This window comes from Drosophila yakuba, chromosome 4 (assembly GCF_016746365.2).
Source record: "Drosophila yakuba strain Tai18E2 chromosome 4, Prin_Dyak_Tai18E2_2.1, whole genome shotgun sequence".
Lineage (NCBI taxonomy): Eukaryota > Metazoa > Arthropoda > Insecta > Diptera > Drosophilidae > Drosophila > Drosophila yakuba.
Genome location: NC_052531.2, coordinates 1,241,479 through 1,262,680, shown reverse-complemented (window position 1 = coordinate 1,262,680; position 21,202 = coordinate 1,241,479). Strand labels below are relative to the sequence as shown.

Below are 21,202 nucleotides of genomic sequence, written 5' to 3'. Positions count from 1 at the left end.
CCCACAAACCGCCCAAAACTGCCACGCCCACACTTTTGAAAAATGTTTTAATATTTTTTCATTTTATAGGTTTAACTTAATTTATTTATTGACTATTATTTAATTTAAGACTATTATTTATTATAAGGCTAAATAAACAAAAGTTGTTATTAATTTTCAGGCTGCAGCTCAGTTGGGCCCGGCTCAGATTACGCCTACAATCCTGCATATACACAATATGGCGGAGCTTACGGATCCTATGGTTATGGCACTGGCAGTGGCTTGATAATTAATTAATTTTATTTATTGCTTCTTAGAGAAGTGGTCGTGCTGATGATGGGTATTGACATAGAAGCCCAAGGAGGCTGTTTTTTTTTTTTATTAGTGATATATCCTTTTCCTTGAATATGTGATTTTTGATCCTCGCGTGTTAATAAAGTTTATAATTATTCCAGATTCGTCCTACTACTACGAGAGCGGTCAAACTCAGTTACCATTAACACAAGATCTGCGTTCACCTTTAGCTGCAACGCGCGCTAACTCTCTAGCATCAGCTGCATCACCTGGAAGCGGAAGTGCGTGCACAAAATCCGAATCGTCGGACATTTTTCTTGCTTAATTAAGCTTAATATATATATATGGTAATTAAGTTTAAAGTACTCACATCACAGATACTTCATTTAATTTACATAAATAAAACATAACATTTACATAAATAATTGATCTTTGAAATGTTTAGTTATTGTTAAATTATTTCTCAGTGTTTCTTTTTACTGTAAATACTCAGCACCAGTATGATTTACAATGAATCAAATTATACAAAAACTTAATAACAACATAGTTTGAAAATGCTAGATTAAATGAGAAGAATCTCTAATTTTTCTCTAAAAATGCATTTATAGGAATTTTAATTAGAATAATTTTTAAACTTTATAACCCTTATTTTTCCTCTCTGCCCAATAAGAACGGGACTTTTTAAGCATATACAAGCATACAAACATCACAATATTTAAAAAAAAAATTCAAAAGGAAAACTAAAAGATTATTGTTTATTTATTATAAAAACTTGCATTTTTTGATAAATTTAGGTTACAATTTAAGAAGGTATATTTATAAGAGAAGAATATAAAATATTACAAAAATAGTAAACAACTGACTACTCACTTACATATGAAACCAAAATTAACCAAAAACGTTAGAACGAAAGTTTAAAAAACTTCCGAAATATCTTTAAATAAAATATTGTTTAAGCAACAAAATTAAATTTAATGTAAAAATGTAAATATTTAAATGACTATTATAAAATAAAAGCGTAAATATAAAAGTCTTTGCACAATTATACCTCGGTGCGCATCTTATTCAAAAAACTATAATGTTATTAACTATAATATAACATTTATTTCACGTTAACTAATCTACAATCTGCAATAATATTTTTTACATTATTTGTACCATTATTATTAAAAAATTTTGGTTTACTGAACGATCAAGGAAAGATGCTTTGATTGGTGAACTAAAAAAATGAGTTACTTTGGCAAAAAGAAATTTTGTGCAAACCTAATAACACACTTCTTTATTAAAAGCATTTCTACAGTTTTAAAATAACAATTAACGTTGAAAACGTTTATATATATTTTACTTGAAATTTTATTTTTGTTTAGAAAAAAAACGGCAAAGGATCGCAATCATATGTAAGGCGTCCTAGGAACACCGAATATAATCCAAATTACACAATAAAACAATTAAACACGGCGGATCCAGTGTAATGGTATGGACATGTTTTTCATACTATGGAGTTGGACCAATACATTGATTAAAAACCATAATGGGTCAGCATTTGTATGTGGATATTTTGGAGACGGTGATGCTACCCTTAGCTGAATATGATATGCCGCTAAAATGGGTCTTCCAACAAGACAATGACCCCAAGCATACCAGCAGGAAAGCCAAGGAATGGTTCCAAAATAAATCAGTTCATGTTTTGAAGTTGCCTGCGCAGTCGCCAGACCTCAATCCCATCGAAAACCTTTGGTCGGATATTAAAAAGGCAGTTGCAGCTTTTAAGCCAACTAATAACGAAAGCCTATGGATCGTGATTAAGGAGTCCTGGAGCAATATAACCCCAAAACGGTGCCAGGACCTGCTTGACTCCATGCCAAAGCGTTGCACAGCTGTTATTGCTAATAAAGGATACACTACCAAATACTAAATTAATGGGATCGGCGTAGTTTTAATATACAATCACTGGTTATTAATGAATTTGTTACTGTTAAATTTATATTTTATGTTTAAAGCATTTTTTATGAAGTGGTGCTATTATTTTTATACCCGTTACTCGTAGAGTAAGGGGTATACTAGATTCGTTGAAAAGTATGTAACAGGCAGAAGGAAGGGTTTCCGACCATATAAAGTATATATATTCTTGATCAGGATCAATAGCCGAGTCGATCTGGCCATGTCCGTCTGTCCGTCCGTCTGTCTGTCCGTATGAACGTCGAGATCTCAGGAACTACAAATGCTAGAAAGTTGAGATTAGGAATACGGACTCCACGGACTCCATTTGTCGAATCATGCTGCCACGCCCACTCTAACGCCCACAAACCGCCCAAAACTGCCACGCCCACACTTTTGAAAAATGTTTTAATATTTTTTCATTTTATAGGTTTAACTTAATTTATTTATTGACTATTATTTAATTTAAGACTATTATTTATTATAAGGCTAAATAAACAAAAGTTGTTATTAATTTTCAGGCTGCAGCTCAGTTGGGCCCGGCTCAGATTACGCCTACAATCCTGCATATACACAATATGGCGGAGCTTACGGATCCTATGGTTATGGCACTGGCAGTGGCTTGATAATTAATTAATTTTATTTATTGCTTCTTAGAGAAGTGGTCGTGCTGATGATGGGTATTGACATAGAAGCCCAAGGAGGCTGTTTTTTTTTTTTATTAGTGATATATCCTTTTCCTTGAATATGTGATTTTTGATCCTCGCGTGTTAATAAAGTTTATAATTATTCCAGATTCGTCCTACTACTACGAGAGCGGTCAAACTCAGTTACCATTAACACAAGATCTGCGTTCACCTTTAGCTGCAACGCGCGCTAACTCTCTAGCATCAGCTGCATCACCTGGAAGCGGAAGTGCGTGCACAAAATCCGAATCGTCGGACATTTTTCTTGCTTAATTAAGCTTAATATATATATATGGTAATTAAGTTTAAAGTACTCACATCACAGATACTTCATTTAATTTACATAAATAAAACATAACATTTACATAAATAATTGATCTTTGAAATGTTTAGTTATTGTTAAATTATTTCTCAGTGTTTCTTTTTACTGTAAATACTCAGCACCAGTATGATTTACAATGAATCAAATTATACAAAAACTTAATAACAACATAGTTTGAAAATGCTAGATTAAATGAGAAGAATCTCTAATTTTTCTCTAAAAATGCATTTATAGGAATTTTAATTAGAATAATTTTTAAACTTTATAACCCTTATTTTTCCTCTCTGCCCAATAAGAACGGGACTTTTTAAGCATATACAAGCATACAAACATCACAATATTTAAAAAAAAAATTCAAAAGGAAAACTAAAAGATTATTGTTTATTTATTATAAAAACTTGCATTTTTTGATAAATTTAGGTTACAATTTAAGAAGGTATATTTATAAGAGAAGAATATAAAATATTACAAAAATAGTAAACAACTGACTACTCACTTACATATGAAACCAAAATTAACCAAAAACGTTAGAACGAAAGTTTAAAAAACTTCCGAAATATCTTTAAATAAAATATTGTTTAAGCAACAAAATTAAATTTAATGTAAAAATGTAAATATTTAAATGACTATTATAAAATAAAAGCGTAAATATAAAAGTCTTTGCACAATTATACCTCGGTGCGCATCTTATTCAAAAAACTATAATGTTATTAACTATAATATAACATTTATTTCACGTTAACTAATCTACAATCTGCAATAATATTTTTTACATTATTTGTACCATTATTATTAAAAAATTTTGGTTTACTGAACGATCAAGGAAAGATGCTTTGATTGGTGAACTAAAAAAATGAGTTACTTTGGCAAAAAGAAATTTTGTGCAAACCTAATAACACACTTCTTTATTAAAAGCATTTCTACAGTTTTAAAATAACAATTAACGTTGAAAACGTTTATATATATTTTACTTGAAATTTTATTTTTGTTTAGAAAAAAAACGGCTACCACGCACAAGGTTCTCTTGGCCTTTGTAATATACACGTCTAAAATTAAAAACTTGGAACATTAGTTCATGAAAGAATGGCCCATTAATTTAAAATTATATTAATGCTTTCAAATTAGTGTTTATATTCTGTATTAAAATACTCTAGTAGACTTTGAACACAATTTTTAATTTAAGTTCTATTCGTTGTTTAATAGATTTAGACTTAAGCTAGTTTTAACAACAAGTTATAATAGGAAAGCACAAACCAAATTTAAATGTATTTAGACATAAACATTTATGTATCTTAATAAATTGACAAGTTAAGCAAATAATATAAACATTTCGTATTTCAATTTTTATATTGTATAGCGACTCCGTATCTCAATTGTTATATTATACAGCGACTCCGTAACTAAGTTCTTATATTATACAGCAACCAGAGCAGCGCTTTTACGATATAGTCGAGTTCCCCAACTATCTGATACTCGTTACCCAGCTAGTGGAATTGCGAAGGAGAGACTTCAACACTGACAGTATTTGGTGGTTTAAGTTTTTTTTTTTAGCAAATTGATAGAAAATTTTTAAGACTAATAAAAAAATTTTAAAAAAATATTAAAACCTTTTTCAAAAGTGTGGCGTGGCAGCTTTGGACGGCTTGTGGGCGTTATAGTGGGCGTATACATGAATCGACCAATTTGCGCTGCGTCTATGTCTCTGGTTCCTAAGATATTGACGTTCATACAGACGGACATGGCCAAATCGTATCGGATATTATCGAAATACTATAAATATATCGATTTTTTTTATTCCCTTTGGCCCAAAAGGGAAGGCAGGCGCTGACTGCCGTTAGCGCGCCTTGAACAAAAACGTTTTCATTTTCTAAGGCTTACCTTAGAAAGCTATGGGTTAGGTGCTTGAATATTAACATTTAATACTCTGCCGTTTGTGGACATAGCAGTGGTGGAATAAAGTTTTTATTGGGAAGTGAATAAAGTAACAGTTAACAAACATATCACCAAAATGGCCTTATTGCTAGAGACATTTTTATACCCGTTACTCGTAGAGTAAAAGGGTATACTAGATTCGTTGAAAAGTATGTAACAGGCAGAACGAAGCGTTTCCGACCATATAAAGTATATATATTCTTGATCAGGATCAATAGCCGAGTCGATTTGGCCATGTCGGTCTGTCTGTCCGTATGAACGTCGAGATCTCAGGAACTAAAAAAGCTAGAAAGTTGAGACTAAGCATACAGACTCCAGGGACATAGACGCAGCGCAAGTTTGTCGAGTCATGCTGCCACGCCCACTCTAACGCCCACAAACCGCCAAAAACTGCCACGCCCACACTTTTGAAAAATGTTTTAATATTTTTTCATTTTTGTATTGGTGTTGTAAATTTGTATCGATTTGTCAAAAAACTTTTTGCCACGCCCACAAACCGCCAAAAACTGTCAGTGTTGAAGACCTCCTTCGCACTTCCACTAGCTGAGTAACGGGTATCATAAGTCGGGGAACTCGACTATAGCGTTCTCTCTTGTTTTCCTTATTTTGTCATTTTTAATAAAGTTCCTTAAATAAGTTAAGAATTCATAGAACAATTGTGATTTTTTTTTATTTCCCAAAAAGTGAATTGTTTAACCTTTCTAAAAAGGTATTTCAGATCTTTTTAAACCCAAAATTGTAGGTAGGAGACTTATTCAAAGTTTTACTGGACAAGTGGAGCTATTTTTTTTTCGCAGCTGTATATAAAAATTTTTGTTAAACTAAGCGTTTTTAAAATTTTGAATTAATAATTTTAAGAATACAACACAAAAATAAATAAATGAAATTTTTAATTATTAGGTTTAGTCTGTATAAAATAAATTTTGTATTCAATACAGTAATAGTATTTGATGCACATCCAGAAAAAATTTACTTTTTTGTAGGTCCATCGGGGATAGTTTTTAAAGCAATCTCAATGCACTATTGCATACATATTTTAACGTAACAACACAATTCCATCGATTTTATATACATATACAAGTTTATTTAGAGCCTACTTTTTAGCATAGGAATACTAATTCCTATCTTACAATTTAAGTAATATTTTTATTTCTTAGCCAGTTCCGCAGATAGCCAATCAAGTCCTTCATATAGTCCGCGACCTTGGGTAGCACATGTAGGTTGAATGAACCACTAAAAATATTTATATATAAGTAGATGTTTGCGGAAAACAATTCTTACTTATACATACGTGGCGATTCCTTAATTGGTTAAGGCGTAACTTGTCCGTAAGCTCGGCAGCTGTCATTGCATTTGGTAGGTCCTGTTTATTAGCAAAAATTAAAAGTACTGCATCCCTAAGCTCATCCTCCTGGAGCTGTGGCAAAAATAAAATATGGGATTGATTGACACGTATGAACCTAAATTTCCTTAAATAAAATAGGTACCATGTTCTGTAGTTCTCTTTCAGCTTCAGTTATACGATCACGATCGTTGGAATCCACTACAAATATTAGACCCTGTGTATTTTGGAAATAGTGCCTCCACAGGGGACGAATTTTGTCTTGGCCACCAACATCCCAAACGGTGAAACATATATTTTTATATTCCACAGTTTCAACATTGAAGCCTATGGTTGGTATGGTGGTTACAATTTCACCCAGTTTTAATTTGTATAGAATAGTCGTTTTTCCCGCAGCATCTAAACCAACTGCGTGTAAAAATATTTTATGTTATGTGCACGTTGATTGCAAGTACTTAAAAATTTAGAGTGAACTAAAGGTTAATATTTACATGTTGGAAATGCTAAATGTAGTAAAATATCGGATATTAACAACATACCCATAAGAATACGCATTTGTTTCTTTCCAAACAAACGTGTCAAAAGACTAGATATGGTTAATCCCATGTTTAATAAAAAAATACTTTATTTCGTGTTGGGCAGAATTTGTCTTCAGTAAATTGACGTGTAAACTAGTCATTCGATTAGTAATGCTGCACTTTCAAGAAAAATGGAACGATGATAAAAATGCCAATAAAATATAAATACTGCAAACAGTATATTGATAAATACAATTTGAGCATGACCAGTTGAAACCACTGAAAAGAAACACAAAACTGCACCGACATTTAATGTGTTCTGTCTTTGTATGCGCCATTAGACGAATGCTTTTTGCTAAGAGTAGGAAAGGGATAAGCAATTACATTTTTTTGAAGCAAAGGGGTGTTTACACTGGGCTTTTTCTTAGAGCTTTTAGTTTCATAAACCCTGATGCCATAAAATTGTTTTCCGGATGCTTACATCATTGCTACTACGGCTTCATCCACACTATGTTTTATTGCCAATATAATAGCTATTTTATGTTATTGTCTAACTAAAGTTAGGCTAAGTAAATTACAGACCATTTATTTAGGGTGGTATTGACTATAAATATTTGATTTTTAATATTTTTCTAAATAAACCATATATGTTGAGTCCAATAAGAAAATAAATAGTACAGTCAAGGTGTTGTGGAATATCCAGAAATTTGAATACCTATAGATAACAAAAACCCACCCATAAACAACCCCAGGACCTATGGTAAGCATAAAAAACAGTTTAAGCATTCCCTAACTCATTACGTTAATAAAATATGGTCTGGACTTAATGTCGCTTAAATCGGTGGAGCGTAGTCTGCACAGGGCCTTATATGGTGTTTCTTTTTATCGCATTTCAAGTATTAATCTCTACTACACAAGAATCTAAAAATGTCGGATAAACATTTCCAGGGTATTGACTACTGTATTTAAACTTACAACTGGTTTCTCAAACGCCATAAGTAATCATTTTGCTGACAGAAGTAAGAAACTAAGTAAACAAATAAAAGAATTAAATTTTTTCGGTCCTTTCATTAAAGTGCACAGTTAATTAATTTGTATCATTTTTTAATGAACTTAATTTAAATCTATGTAGTTTTTTGTTATGTAAAATGTATACTTAGAGTATTAACGCTCTATGTGCCTTCCTGCGAAAAGGTTCCATATATGTCCAGTTGGAAATTCGAAATCTGGTCTAATCCGTTAAAGAATGTGTATCTCTTGGATACAACCACATACACAAATAGATTTTTTTCATGCATATGCATGTACATCTATATGCCAATACATTTTTGTAATCCAACAATCAGTTTTACAAACTTATGTACATTTTGTAGTGGTAACCTTTTTGCAATCACGGAAACAATAGATTAAAAAAGTTTTACACTGTCTTGAATAAAATGTATTTTGGTGCTTTAACAAAAATCAGCTTAACTAAAAAAAATGACCTAAACAATAAAAAAAAAACGTTTTTTTTTTTAATTTTTGTCCTTTATTACGCTGCAGGAATCATTTAAATTCATTTGTTGGGGGACTAAGTAATTTATTCTAAAATTTGTTCCCATACAAAATTCCCCGTGTTTGTTGTTGCATTTGCCAAATGCCTATTGTTGTAGTCAGTTTACAAAAAAAAATATAGTGCCGCTTAAACTTGATTATCGTTGATAAATAGACGAACAAGTAGTCAGAAGTGTCCCAAATATTTAATTATTGTCCACTTGGACAAATCTTAAATTAATAAAACGTACGCTACAAAAAAAAAATGCTTGAAGGGTTAGAAAGATATTTTAGTTTAAATTTTTTTAAATTTAGTGCCGCTTAAACTTGATTATCGTTGATAAATAGACGAACAAGTAGTCAGAAGTGTGTTACAGTTAGGCAGATCCAGAAGTTACTCTTCCGATTGAAGTGTCCCAAATATTTAATTATTGTCCACTTGGACAGATCTTAAATTAATAAAACGTACGCTACAAAAAAAAATGCTTGAAGTGTTAGAAAGATATTTTAGTTGTTGCTGGCATAAACATAGTATTATTAATGCCATTTCCATAACAATAAAATGGAAAAAAAAAGTGGAATAATTTTTCCTAAATTGTTGGCGTAGTAAATTTTAATTTTTATCGCTGTATAACTTGTTAAAGTACATTAAATAAATTTTATTAATATTTAATCATTAATTCTTAAATATACTGAATTAAAAAGAAAATTCATATTTTCGAATTATGTAGTGTAGTGGCTTGCAATTTGGACGGTTTTTTTTTTGTTGCCAAAAGATATTTCATGCAAACTATCACCACATAAATTATATGTACAATAACGAAGACAAGGATGTCAAATAAGAATGATTTGTTTTCTTTTTCAAGATTTTCTTCGCTATAAAGCAATTTTCGGTCGAGAGTATGTAGTCTTAAAATCCGTTCCAAAATAATTTCTGTTGTATGTTCCGGCAAAAAATGTACTATTAAGCAACGAAACAATTTGTCGAAGCCATTGATTAATTTTACTTTTGGCGACCCTCATTATTATTAAAACATAAAATAATTTTTTTTCGAGAATTCGTCCTTTATTAAACGACTGTTCTTGTTTGGGCTGTGTAAAGCGATATATTATATAAAAATATATTGGGAATAATTTTTCTAAATCAATAACATATAGTTGATTAAAATAATCACTAGCACTTTAACAAACTCTACCGTATATCCCAAAATAGAAAACCATGCTAAAACTTTCAACATTTTTTTTAGCATGTACCGTTGCGCAGGGTATTGACATGTTAACCACTAACACTTTTAAAAACTCTTCCGTATAACCCGAAACAGAAAACTATGCTAAAACTAGCAAAATATTTTAGCATGTACCGTTGCGCCGGGTATTGACATGTTAACTACACTCCGTCTAGGCGAACCGTTACTTAAAACATGCTGTTATAGATTTATGTTATAAAACTGCAGGGTCCACAAACTTCAAAAGCTTTCAAATCTGTCTTAGTTAATTTCACTACATATGAGGTAGACAACTATCTGTGTTAATAATTAATTTCGGAACTTTTAGAAACAAGATCTCAGTGAATTAATTAATTGAAATAAATTTTTGTTCCAGTGATATTGATATATTATTATTATTTATGTCCTGGAGAAGGAAAAAAAAATTTATTAGGATTTATTAATAACTGTTCAGCATTAGGATGTGTGTTGCTTTGAAATGTTTATTGCTTTTAAATTAAAATATTGAAAGAAGAAGAAACTTAAAAAATGGGGATATTTATGGTATTTTCGTTTAAGTTTGCCTTTTAATTTGAAATCCATTTTCTTTTTCAGCAAAATAAAGATATTAAGGCTTGGTATTCAAAGAACTTCGTTCAGAACCATGACGTTTCACAAATGCTTTGGTTTAGTCTGCATTGTAGTAATGTTGGGCGAACTCCTGGTCGCTGGAGTCGTAACGTCCAGCGAAATTGATGATGAATATTTAACACAAAAAGGTATTGTATACAGCTTTACCTTACTACAATAACATTTTTTTTAATCCCCTTCCCGCACTTCGTTTGTAAATAAAGCAAAATAGAAGGCTACAGTCAAGTTTTTTACTTATCAGATACTTGTTATCTACTTGGCATATCAAAAAAATTTAAACAGTTAAAACTGTATTATGATAGCTTTATTAAAAATCAAGTTGTAAAAGGAATGTATACAATTACTTGTTATATTTCAGAAATCATATTAGAAAAGTCATATCACGGTTTAATTCGAGAAAACGAAACACTTGTAGAAATAACTCCTCTTATTAAAGTGAACGAAGAGAAAATTTGCAACTTTCATATTCTCAAAAAGCCGTATCATGAAATTCCGTTTGAGGTGAGTTTTACCTACTTTTTATTAACATAATAACTTGCACTTTATATTTTAGATTGAATTGGTTAATAACCTAGGTATTTTAAAAGCACGTCGACTGTTGAATTGCGAGAATCGCAAAAGTTATCATTTCGAAATCGTTGCGGTTTACTGTGATGGAACACCCTCGAATACAGCCAATGTTCATATTACTGTTATCGATGTAAATGAGTATGCTCCAACATTCTTAGAACCGTCTTATGTAACTGAAGTAGACGAGGGAAGACTTTACAACGAGATCTTAAGAGTCGAAGCTTCCGATAAAGATTGCACTCCACTATTTGGTGATGTTTGCAAATATGAGATTCTTAACAATGATGAGCCATTCTCAATAGATAACGAAGGTTCAATTAAAAACACTGAACCACTTTCTCACAAGGCTTCTCATAACCATATTCTATCTGTTGTGGCCTATGATTGTGCAATGAAGGAATCTGCAGCTATTATGGTCAGTATTAAAGTTCGACGCGTTTGTGAAACAAAGTATTCAGGCATGCCAGAACGTATTGATTACACGGTATGTATACATAGCCAAATTGAATGCAACAAAATTTGAATTATTGTTATTTGTGTTTTCAGTCTGGGAGCACTGAAAGTCTTCAATTGTTTCCTAATGCTCGTCTTGATTTATGTGACATTTCTTGCAAGAATGAAGACCTTAGGATTCACTCTTCTATAGCTCTTAAGGTAAGCCTATCAATATTAATTTCAAATAACGATTGGTCCGATTACTTTTGCGAACTCAAATTCAAATTAAAGTCCACATGACTAAACCTTATAAGACCATTATATAAATAAGCATTTTTTGCATATTTCTATGATAATATAGTTTTTGTTATGCACGGTCATAAAAATTCTTGCTTAAAGAGTAAAAGGGTAATGTAAATGTTTTAACTTTTTTCTTTATATTTGTTCTAAAATATATTAAAAGTAATTGAGTAATAGTTTAAAAAATTGTTTTTTGTCAAATTAAACATCAGAAATAAAAGGCAAATTTGGTTTTTCATATATTTTCATATATTTCAAAAGTGTGGGCATGGCGGTTTTATGCAAGTTGTGGGCGTTGGAGTGGGCGTGGCAACCATCAGAATTAAACTTGCACAGAATAAGCTCACAGCGTTCATATGAAACGACAGACAGATCGGGTACTGATCCAGAGCACGAATATATATACTTTGTACGTTTAATACTTTAAACGCTTTTCAACTAATTTAGCGTAGCATTATTTTCGTGACCGTATTCGAGATCTGAGCATCGTAACCAAACAAATATTATATAGGGCCCAATGATTATATTTTATTCATGTTATTTATATTTTCAGACAAAGCACATCTCATTTGGGTGCGATCGGGACATATCGAATTGCACTCTAAGCCAAAAAGTGAAAGACCTTTTGCCACATGGGGCAGAATGGACTAAAGAGTTAAGCTATGACGAAGGTGTAGAACCCATATTTCACTTTGATGGGTCTACTGGAGTAGTAGTTCCTGCCACTGTTATTGAACATTACGATTTTTCATCACAAGCTTTCAGCATTCTAACCTTGTTTAGACACAATAGTCAGGGTGTGAATAATAAACATGTGAAGGAGCATATTGTCTGCAGTGCGGACGACCACAAAATGAACCGTCATCATATGGCACTATTCGTTCGCAATTGTCGGCTAATTTTTTTATTAAGAAAAAATTTTAACGAAGGTGATTTAAATATCTTTAGTCCTGCTGAATGGCGTTGGAAAATACCGGAGGTCTGTGACAATGAATGGCATCACTATGTTCTTAGTGTTGAAGATCCGTCCAAAGTTGATTTATTTATTGACGGCGTACGTTTCGAAAATTCTATTGAAGATCGTCATAGCAACCCCGAAGTAATTGACGACTGGCCCTTACACGCAGCTCATGGAGTAAATACTTCCTTAGCTATTGGTGCCTGCTACCAAAGCTTGGAAAATAGACTGAAACATGGTTTTAATGGAGATATTTCTGAGGTAAAAGTCTCCCTCAACAGTGTTTTGACCGCAGAGGACATTAAATGTGGAACCACCTGTGCTGAACATTTATTACCTCCAAAGCCGTTGCAAAGTAATGATGAAAAATCGGATTATGCAAACACCCAGATTAAAGAAAATATTGAAATGAACGAAATTTACATTGCGGCGAAAAACAAACATGATATTGAACAATTGATGCGAAAAGTTCAGTATATTAATATTAAACAAAAGCCCACAGTAGGACGCCGAAACATAGAAGTGCGTACAACGCTGACTTGTAATAATGAAAGTTCCCTTCGCTTGCCACCAATTGAGACATATATTATGGTTAACGAACCGATAGCTTCACTCGGCATTGATATTGATGTCGGCTCAACGTCGGTAAATAAAAAACTAAATTTGTCATTAAAAGATAACATTAATTCATTAACATATCAATCTTACAGCTGGAAACCTCCGATCTATCTCCGCAATTGAATTTCCCCAAAATAGCAATATCTGGTACGTAAATCACAATTACATTAGATTTTAGGATGACAAAAAATTATAATATATATTTTTATTTTACAAGTAACGAATATGTAGCATTTGTGCTATCCTACAGTTTTATCTAATATTTTAAACCATACATATGTACTTTTTAGAGTCTGGCACCTTTTTTTCTACATATTACATGAATCACTTTTCGCGAATGTAGTCCGATATCGCAGTAACAAAAGAATGTCAAATTTGGTTGATATAGAAAGTCATTGAAGCTAAGAATCATTACATTTTCCTCACATTACATTTTTGAGAGAGATCGTGTCAAAAGTGTTGGTGGAAGTATCGGGCGTTACAGTTGGCGTGGTCAACGTTAACTTGCGTATGTGCATAAGCATATACCAAATCTTTTGCTGTTACACTAAAACTAAATGGTTTGAAAATAACTAATACAAATAATCATGAATATCAAAAAAAAGTCACATATACAATTGTTTAATTTAATGTTCTCTTTCGTTATTTCATTTTAGGGACTTCAAACAAGCTGGTATCATATCAAGAAATTAAATTGGGAGTACACATCTTGGAAAAGACTTGCATTAACTCGCTATCTAAAAATAATGGAAAATTAGAGGAGAAAAATCATCTAGACTCCTGCACTGTTGTTGTATTTCCTTCTTTGAATCCCGATCATGAGGACATTCAAATAGATGGGGACGAGTCATTGTCTTCTAGTATGGATATTAAGACCAATATTAATAAGGATGGTGTCGAAATGATTGGAAAGGATACCATTAGCAATTATATAAATGTGTTACGATCCCTTGTGTACAGTAATAAGAAACCTGCTTATTATCTTAACCGTGTTTTTAAGCTTTCTTGTGCCCAACAAAGTTCCCAGTACAAAAGCGGGGAATATACACTCACACTTACTGTATTGCATCCTAAACAGACATTGTTTAAGTCAACAAATGTACTTTCTTCTCCATCTTTATCTAAAGTAAATTCGATTAGCAACACCAATACTGAAACAACATTTCACCTAAACAGTGGTTCGATAAATAGCAATGATAATCAGTCAACTGGTGCGTTCCTAATACTTACATATAAAAATATGTATTATATATTTTAACGTTTATCTATTTTCTTCAGATTCGAAGGTATACTCATATTCCCTTCTGCATACAAACAATGTGCAGGAACCAAAATCACACATTCATTCTTTCGTACACAAAGGTAAATGAAACTGCCAAAGAAATTTGTATAAACATCTGCAGAAACTTAAATCCTTTTTTTAGCTGAAGGGTCACACGCTACAATGCTTATAATTCTTGTAAGTGTTTTTTTGGCGGTATTACTTTGTGGAGTCTCGATTGCACGTTTAAAAAACAGCCAGAAATATATTGAACGCCATCAACCATGTCCAAAAGTAAGTATATTTAAAACCATATGATTATACCCGTGAAATTCGAATATTTTCGCTTAGAAGTTTTAACCGCGAGATCCACTTAATACCATATAAAGTATATATATTGTTGATCAGAATCTCAACTGATCCGATCCGATATAGCCATGTCTGTCTGTCCGTTTCAGCACAAACTAGTTCAGATATACATATATAGATTATATATTATATGTATATAGATTAAATATTTTTGATCAGGATCATCTTTCTTTCTAATGAATTTTTGTTTTCTTAGATTTCTGATGATGGTTTAGTTTGGGATGATTCAGCATTGACCATAACTATAAATCCCATACAAACAGATGTTACATCCGACGCGAGTTCTGAATCAGAAAATTCTGAATCTGAGGATGATGAAGGTATAGTAAATATAGTAAATACTCATTAAATATAAGTAAAATTTTTAAGAGATATCTTTGGCACTAGTTTTGAAGGACGGTTTCACCCACATTAATCAACTCGAATGGGATAACTCCAATATTTTCCAACAGTAAATTACGTAATGAATACTTTTCTCAACACTGGATCTAAAATATGTAAATGTGCTTATAAAATATAAACCTTTAAATCAACAATATGCAGAAGGTAATAAATGAGGTATACACAGTCTGCATGAATTCATGCACATTTATTTGTAAAGACGCGCATTTATAGTTTGTTTTGCAATAAAATATTTTTCTTGCAATTGTTTAATTGTAAAAACTAAGTCAGTGGAAGTGCGTAACACACCATATGCATGTACGTAAAATAATAGCGCGAACAAAAATATAGCTAAGAAATAGTACAATTATTATGTAACCAGCGCCGCTAGATCCATAAATAATAAAAGCTATAGGCATAAAAATATATACACGTAAGATCTATTTAATTTATAGTTTGTCCAGCTCTGACCTAAAAATGTAAAATGCGCATGTCTAAATTTCAACTGCATTCTGTCGATAATGCATAAAAGGAGGTTTCTCCGTCCCAATAATTTAAGCCTAAAATTTTAATATAACAAATTTTGAAAAGAATCGTAATAGCCAAAATTTGGAGTTATTTAATAAAGCTGAAGTTGTTATTGATTTATTATTTTTCAAGTATACAACTTAGATTAAGAAAGATATCGAAGGTTTAATAATTTTATTTTTCAATCGACCATAAATTTGTGAATTTGAAAATGTACCATTAAAATCGCATTTTTAATTGGTTTACTTAATGCTACTCTATTTTGGAATATATATAGTCGTTTCTGTTTTGAATGGAGAGGCGGGAATGTGCTTAACGAAGGAAGCAAAAAAAAAACAATTTCCGCAATTCCGGAAATTCCTGTTTTACTCTTAATAAAAATTGCGGAGGGTATGTTGATACTTCACTCAAAAGTTTTAAACGCAGTGAAGGTGACATTTGCGACAATAAAAAGTATTTATGTTCTTAAGCAGTATCAACATCCGAGTCGATATATCCTGCCCGTCCGTCCCTTTTTGCCGAAAATAATGGAAAACAATTCATAACTTTGATAGTTTTGATCATTAAGTTTTCTAATTCAGGTAAATCCGTTTTCTAACGATATGTACATTCGTTAGCAAAACGCTACTACAGCCACAGTCGGAATATTAATATTATATACTAGGAGATAAGTCATAGTTTCGTTATTTGATTTTTATAAAGAGCTCTTAGTCGGTAGTTACACCCGTTACTCTTAGAGTAAAAGGGTATGCTAGATTCGCTAAAAAGTATGTATCAGGCAGAAGGAAGCGTTTTAGACCATATAAAAAATATATATTCTTGATAAGAATCAATAGCCGAGTCGATCTGGCCATGTCCGTCTGTCTGTATGAACGTCGAGATCTCAGGAACTAAAAAAGCTAGAAAGTTGAGATTCAGCAGGCAGACTCCAGGGACATAGACGCAGAACAAGTTGGCTTCCACGCCCACAAACCGCCAAAAACTGACACGCCCGCATTATTGAAAAATGTTTTGATATTTTTTCATTTTTTCTTAGTAATGTAAATTTCAATCGATTTGCAAAAAAACTTTTTGCCACGCCCACTCTAAAGTCCAAAAACCGCCCAATGCTACCACGCCCACACACTTGAAAAAGGTGCTAATATTTTTTAATTTTTTTTTGTTATAGTCTTGTGAATTTCTATCGATTTGCCAACAATTTTTTTTGTTACGCCCACAAACCGCCAAAAACTGTTAGTGTTCAAGAGTCTCCTTTGCACTTCTAATAGCTGAGTAACAACGGGTACAGATTTCGGGGAACTCGACTTTAGCGTTCTTTCCTGTTTTTTTTATATTAATAAAAATTGTTACAAGTATGGTTTCCAAAAGATTTGTAAATTCTGCAACTTCGGTTTTATTGCTTATAAAAATGTTTCTACAAAGCCATCAAAATTTAAATTAATATATTATTGGATTTCACTTTAAAAATTTTTCCTAGGTTTTTGTTTAAAATTTTTTTAATTTTTTGAATATTTGCACCGTATACAAAAGCGATACGATAAGTTGGAGGAGATCCCAAGTTCGGAGACGATCACATTTTTGCCAAGCAAGCCAAAAAACAAAACAAAAGAGGACGCTATAGTCGAGTTCCCCGACTATCTGATACCCGTTACTCAGCTATTGGAAGTGCGACGTACAAAAATGAAAAAATATGAAAACATTTATCAAAAACGTGGGCGTGGCAGCTTTGTGCGGTTTATGGGCGTTAGAGTGGGCGAAGAGATGAAAAAATATCAAAACATTTTTCAAAAGTGTGGGCGTGGCAGTTTTGGGCGGTTTGTGGGCGTTATTGTGGGCGTGGCAACATGAATGCTTAATCTCAACCTTCTACCGTTCATACGGACAGACGGACATGGTCATATCGACTCGGCTATTGATCCTGATCAAGAATTTATGGTCGGAAACGCTTCCTACTGCGTGTTACATACTTTTCAACGAATCTAGTATACCCTTTTACTCTACGAGTAACGGGTATAATAACATGTTACATATATGATATATTATTTTTTACAACATATTAGATAAGGTTTTCGTACCATACCTGAAGTTAATTCATCAATATCTTAAGTAATACTAAATACTCGCAATTGCCAATACAAACAACTTTTTTTTAAATGCATTTTATTTTACATAATTGTTACATTGTTTTTTTTTCAAAACCTTACATTAGGTTTAAGTTCTTGAAGATAATTCATCTATAATTTAACTTATAGAAAATACTCTGCAAATAACAAAATCATTTCTGCTAAGATTAAATTTAATTTAATAAGTTAAAGTTTCCAGCCTTCACACTATATCTGTATTTGACTTTAGGACAAACAAAATAATATTTCCATCAAAAAGGAAATGAAGCTAAAATCGACAGCTCGCCGATAGATTTTACATAGCGTTTTGTCTCTCTCTCTCTCTTTCCTTTACGACTTTCTTCTACAATTTTAATACCGATCTACTTTCGTTTGAAAATCGAAAAGGAAACGAAGCTAAAATTGATAACTCGCCGATAATTTTAACACAGCATTTAATACGCAGTTGAAAAGTAATTTTTTTTGGTTATAGTATTCAGGTAATCTTAAGATAAGAGTGAATTAATGAATAATCTTTCCAAAAACTTCTGATATCAAACAAATACACCTCTTGACGAGTTAAAACAAGAGAGAACGCTATAGTCGAGTTCCCCGACTATCTGATACCCGTTACTCAGCTAGTGGAAGGGAGAAGTAGAGTCTTAAACACCGTTTTTGGCGGTTTGTAGGCGTTAGAGTAGGCGTGGCAGAAAGTTTTTTGGCAAATCGATAGAAATTTACAAGACCAATACAAAAATGAAAAAATGTCAAAACATTTTTTAAAAGTGTGGGCGTAGCAGCTTTGGGCGGTTTGTGGGCGTTAGAGTGGGCGTGGAAAAAAGTTTTTTGGTAAGTCGATAGAAATTTACAAGACTAATACAAAAATGAAAAAATATCAAAACATTTTTCAAAAGTGTGGGCGTGGCAGTTTTGGGCGGTTTGTGGGCGTTAGAGTGGGCGTGGCAACATGAATCGACAAACTTGCGCTGCATCTATGTCTCTGGAGTCTGTATGCTTAAACTCAACTTTCTAGCTTTTGTAGTTACTGAGATCACAGCGTTCATACGGACGGACAGACAGACGGACATGGTCATATCGACTCGGCTATTGGTCCTGATCAAGAATATATATACTTTATATGGTCGGAAACGCTTCCTTCTGCCTGTTACATACTTTTCAACGAATCTAGTATACCCTTTTACTCTACGAGTAACGGGTATAAAAACATACAATAGTTCGAATATCAACTTTTGAGTCAAATCACGATTTTGCATTGACTGTATAAATACACTATAAGCACAAAAATGGAACTGCAATCAGAAAAGAATAAACTTCTGATAATAAAACCATAACATTTTGGCGTTGTCTAATGACACCAGAGATGCCATAACGTTAAATCAAAAATTATTATTTAAATATAATCTTAGAAATATAAACAAAATGCAGAAATTTTTTAAAAGAGAATTCGAAGTCGAAGAGCTAGCAGCCTTTCAATACAGCAGTTGTTATAATATCAATGCTCACCCGACCACAAGTAGTAGCTGAAATGTTTCAGTCTGTTTCGTTTAGCGTCCAGCAGACGTTCGATGCTGCTATATTTGAAACTAAGTTTTTATCCCAGAGGGAGCGATGCCACTGTTTAATTTTATTTATTTTTACGTCAACATTTTTAACCTTTATTAATGTAAGCCTACAAAACACAATTTACAAAAAGAGACAGAACGCTCTAGTCGTTATCGTCCTCGACTATCACATACCCGTTACTCTGCTAGTGGGAGTACAAACGGGAAAGTTAAACAAAGCACATCGATAGAAATTGCCAAAAAAAAATTAAATGTAAAAAGAAATAAACAAAACCAAGGAGCTATAAGCTCAGAAAAAGACAACGGTTTTGTTCAAAGCGCCCTAACGGAAGTCAGATGTTTTATTTTGGACCAAAGGGAATTAAAAACAAGAGAGAACGCTATAGTCGAGTTCCCCGACTATCTGATACCCGTTACTCAGCTAGTGGAAGGGAGAAGGAGAGTCTTAAACACAGTTTTTGGCAATTTGTAGGCGTTATAATGGGCGTGGCAGAACGTTTTTTGGCAAATCGATAGAAAATTACAAGACCAATATAAAAATGAAAAAATATCAAAACATTTTTCAAAAGTGTGGGCGTATCAGCTTTGGGCGGTTTGAGGGCGTTAGGAGGGGCGTGGCAAAAAGTTTTTTGGTTAATCGATAGAAAATTACAAGACTAATACAAAAATGAAAAAATTTCAAAACATTTTTCAAAAGTGTGGGCGTGGCAGTTTTGGGCGGTTTGTGGGCGTTAGAGTGGGCGTGGCAACATGAATCGACAAACTTGCGCTGCTTCTATGTCCCTGGAGTTTGTATGCTTAATCTAAACTTTCTAGCTTTTGTAGTTCCTGAGATCTCGACGTTCATACGGACAGACAGACCGACATGGCCAAATCGACTCGGCTATTGATCCTGATCAAGAATATATATACTTTATATGGTCGGAAACGCTTCGTTCTGCCTGTTACATACTTTTCAACGAATCTAGTATACCCTTTTACTCTACGAGTAACGGGTATAAAAATGTCTCTAGCAATAAGGCCATTTTGGTGATATGTTTGTTAACTGTTACTTTATTCACTTCCCAATAAAAACTTTATTCCACCACTGCTATGTCCACAAACGGCAGAGTATTAAATGTTAATATTCAAGCACCTAACCCATAGCTTTCTAAGGTAAGCCTTAGAAAATGAAAACGTTTTTGTTCAAGGCGCGCTAACGGCAGTCAGCGCCTGTCTTCCCTTTTGGGCCAAAGGGAATCGATATATTTATAGTATTTCGATAATATCCGATACGATTTGGCCATGTCCGTCTGTATGAACGTCAATATCTTAGGAACCAGAGACATAGACGCAGCGCAAATTGGTCGATTCATGTATACGCCCACTATAACGCCCACAAGCCGCCCAAAGCTGCCACGCCACACTTTTGAAAAAGGTTTTAATATTTTTTTTAAATTTTTTTATTAGTCTTAAAAATTTTCTATCAATTTGCTAAAAAAAAAACTTAAACCGCCAAATACTGTCAGTGTTGAAGTCTCTCCTTCGCAATTCCACTAGCTGGGTAACGAGTATCAGATAGTTGGGGAACCCGACTATATCGTAAAAGCGCTGCTCTGGTTGCTGTATAATATAAGAACTTAGTTACGGAGTCGCTGTATAATATAACAATTGAGATACGGAGTCGCTATACAATATAAAAATTGAAATACGAAATG

The 21,202-nt window shown here is 32.8% G+C and overlaps 2 protein-coding genes and 1 long non-coding RNA gene across 5 annotated transcripts; 2 read left to right on the top strand and 1 right to left on the bottom strand.

The window, feature by feature from the left end:
- Positions 1-2,399: 2,399 nt before the first annotated feature.
- Positions 2,400-4,545, top strand: LOC120322145. The gene is made up of 2 exons (XR_005561932.2): positions 2,400-2,891; positions 3,007-4,545. It is a non-coding gene; the product is annotated as an uncharacterized LOC120322145 (long non-coding RNA).
- Positions 4,546-6,213: 1,668 nt separating this feature from the next.
- Positions 6,214-7,193, bottom strand: LOC6523766 (ADP-ribosylation factor 2). Its single transcript, XM_002099605.4, has 4 exons — positions 7,033-7,193; positions 6,639-6,901; positions 6,443-6,568; positions 6,214-6,384 (listed from the first exon to the last, which is right to left on the bottom strand). Exons 1-4 carry the CDS (start codon positions 7,097-7,099, stop codon positions 6,298-6,300), a joined length of 543 nt encoding a protein of 180 aa, XP_002099641.1. The 5' UTR covers positions 7,100-7,193; the 3' UTR covers positions 6,214-6,297.
- Positions 7,194-7,879: 686 nt separating this feature from the next.
- LOC6523765 (calsyntenin-1) lies at positions 7,880-16,036 on the top strand. Of its 3 annotated transcripts, none has more exons than XM_002099604.4 (12): positions 7,880-8,030; positions 10,365-10,528; positions 10,759-10,901; positions 10,954-11,454; positions 11,517-11,624; positions 12,259-13,308; positions 13,374-13,428; positions 13,938-14,492; positions 14,560-14,643; positions 14,706-14,836; positions 15,108-15,231; positions 15,299-16,036. In XM_002099604.4, exons 2-12 carry the CDS (start codon positions 10,414-10,416, stop codon positions 15,364-15,366), a joined length of 2,934 nt encoding a protein of 977 aa, XP_002099640.1. In that variant the 5' UTR covers positions 7,880-8,030; positions 10,365-10,413; the 3' UTR covers positions 15,367-16,036. The 3 variants fall into 3 exon arrangements, with proteins under 3 accessions (XP_002099640.1, XP_039232893.1, XP_039232894.1); XM_039376959.2 differs by having other exon boundaries at positions 15,281-16,036; XM_039376960.2 differs by having other exon boundaries at positions 7,945-7,960; positions 15,281-16,036.
- Positions 16,037-21,202: the final 5,166 nt, after the last annotated feature.

What these genes read in the sequence shown, in the direction of transcription:
- LOC6523766 (XM_002099605.4), bottom strand. Translation starts at nt 7,099, where the DNA reads ATGGGATTAACCATATCTAGTCTTTTGACACGTTTGTTTGGAAAGAAA. An exon ending in ACAAATGCGTATTCTTATGG is followed by an intron (nt 6,902 to 7,032) that starts GTATGTTGTTAA and finishes TTTTACACGCAG; the next exon opens with TTGGTTTAGATGCTGCGGGA. An exon ending in ACCAATTAAGGAATCGCCAC is followed by an intron (nt 6,385 to 6,442) that starts GTATGTATAAGT and finishes AAATATTTTTAG; the next exon opens with TGGTTCATTCAACCTACATG.
- LOC6523765 (XM_039376959.2), top strand. Translation starts at nt 10,414, where the DNA reads ATGACGTTTCACAAATGCTTTGGTTTAGTCTGCATTGTAGTAATGTTG. An exon ending in TGAATATTTAACACAAAAAG is followed by an intron (nt 10,529 to 10,758) that starts GTATTGTATACA and finishes GTTATATTTCAG; the next exon opens with AAATCATATTAGAAAAGTCA. An exon ending in CAGAACGTATTGATTACACG is followed by an intron (nt 11,455 to 11,516) that starts GTATGTATACAT and finishes TTGTGTTTTCAG; the next exon opens with TCTGGGAGCACTGAAAGTCT.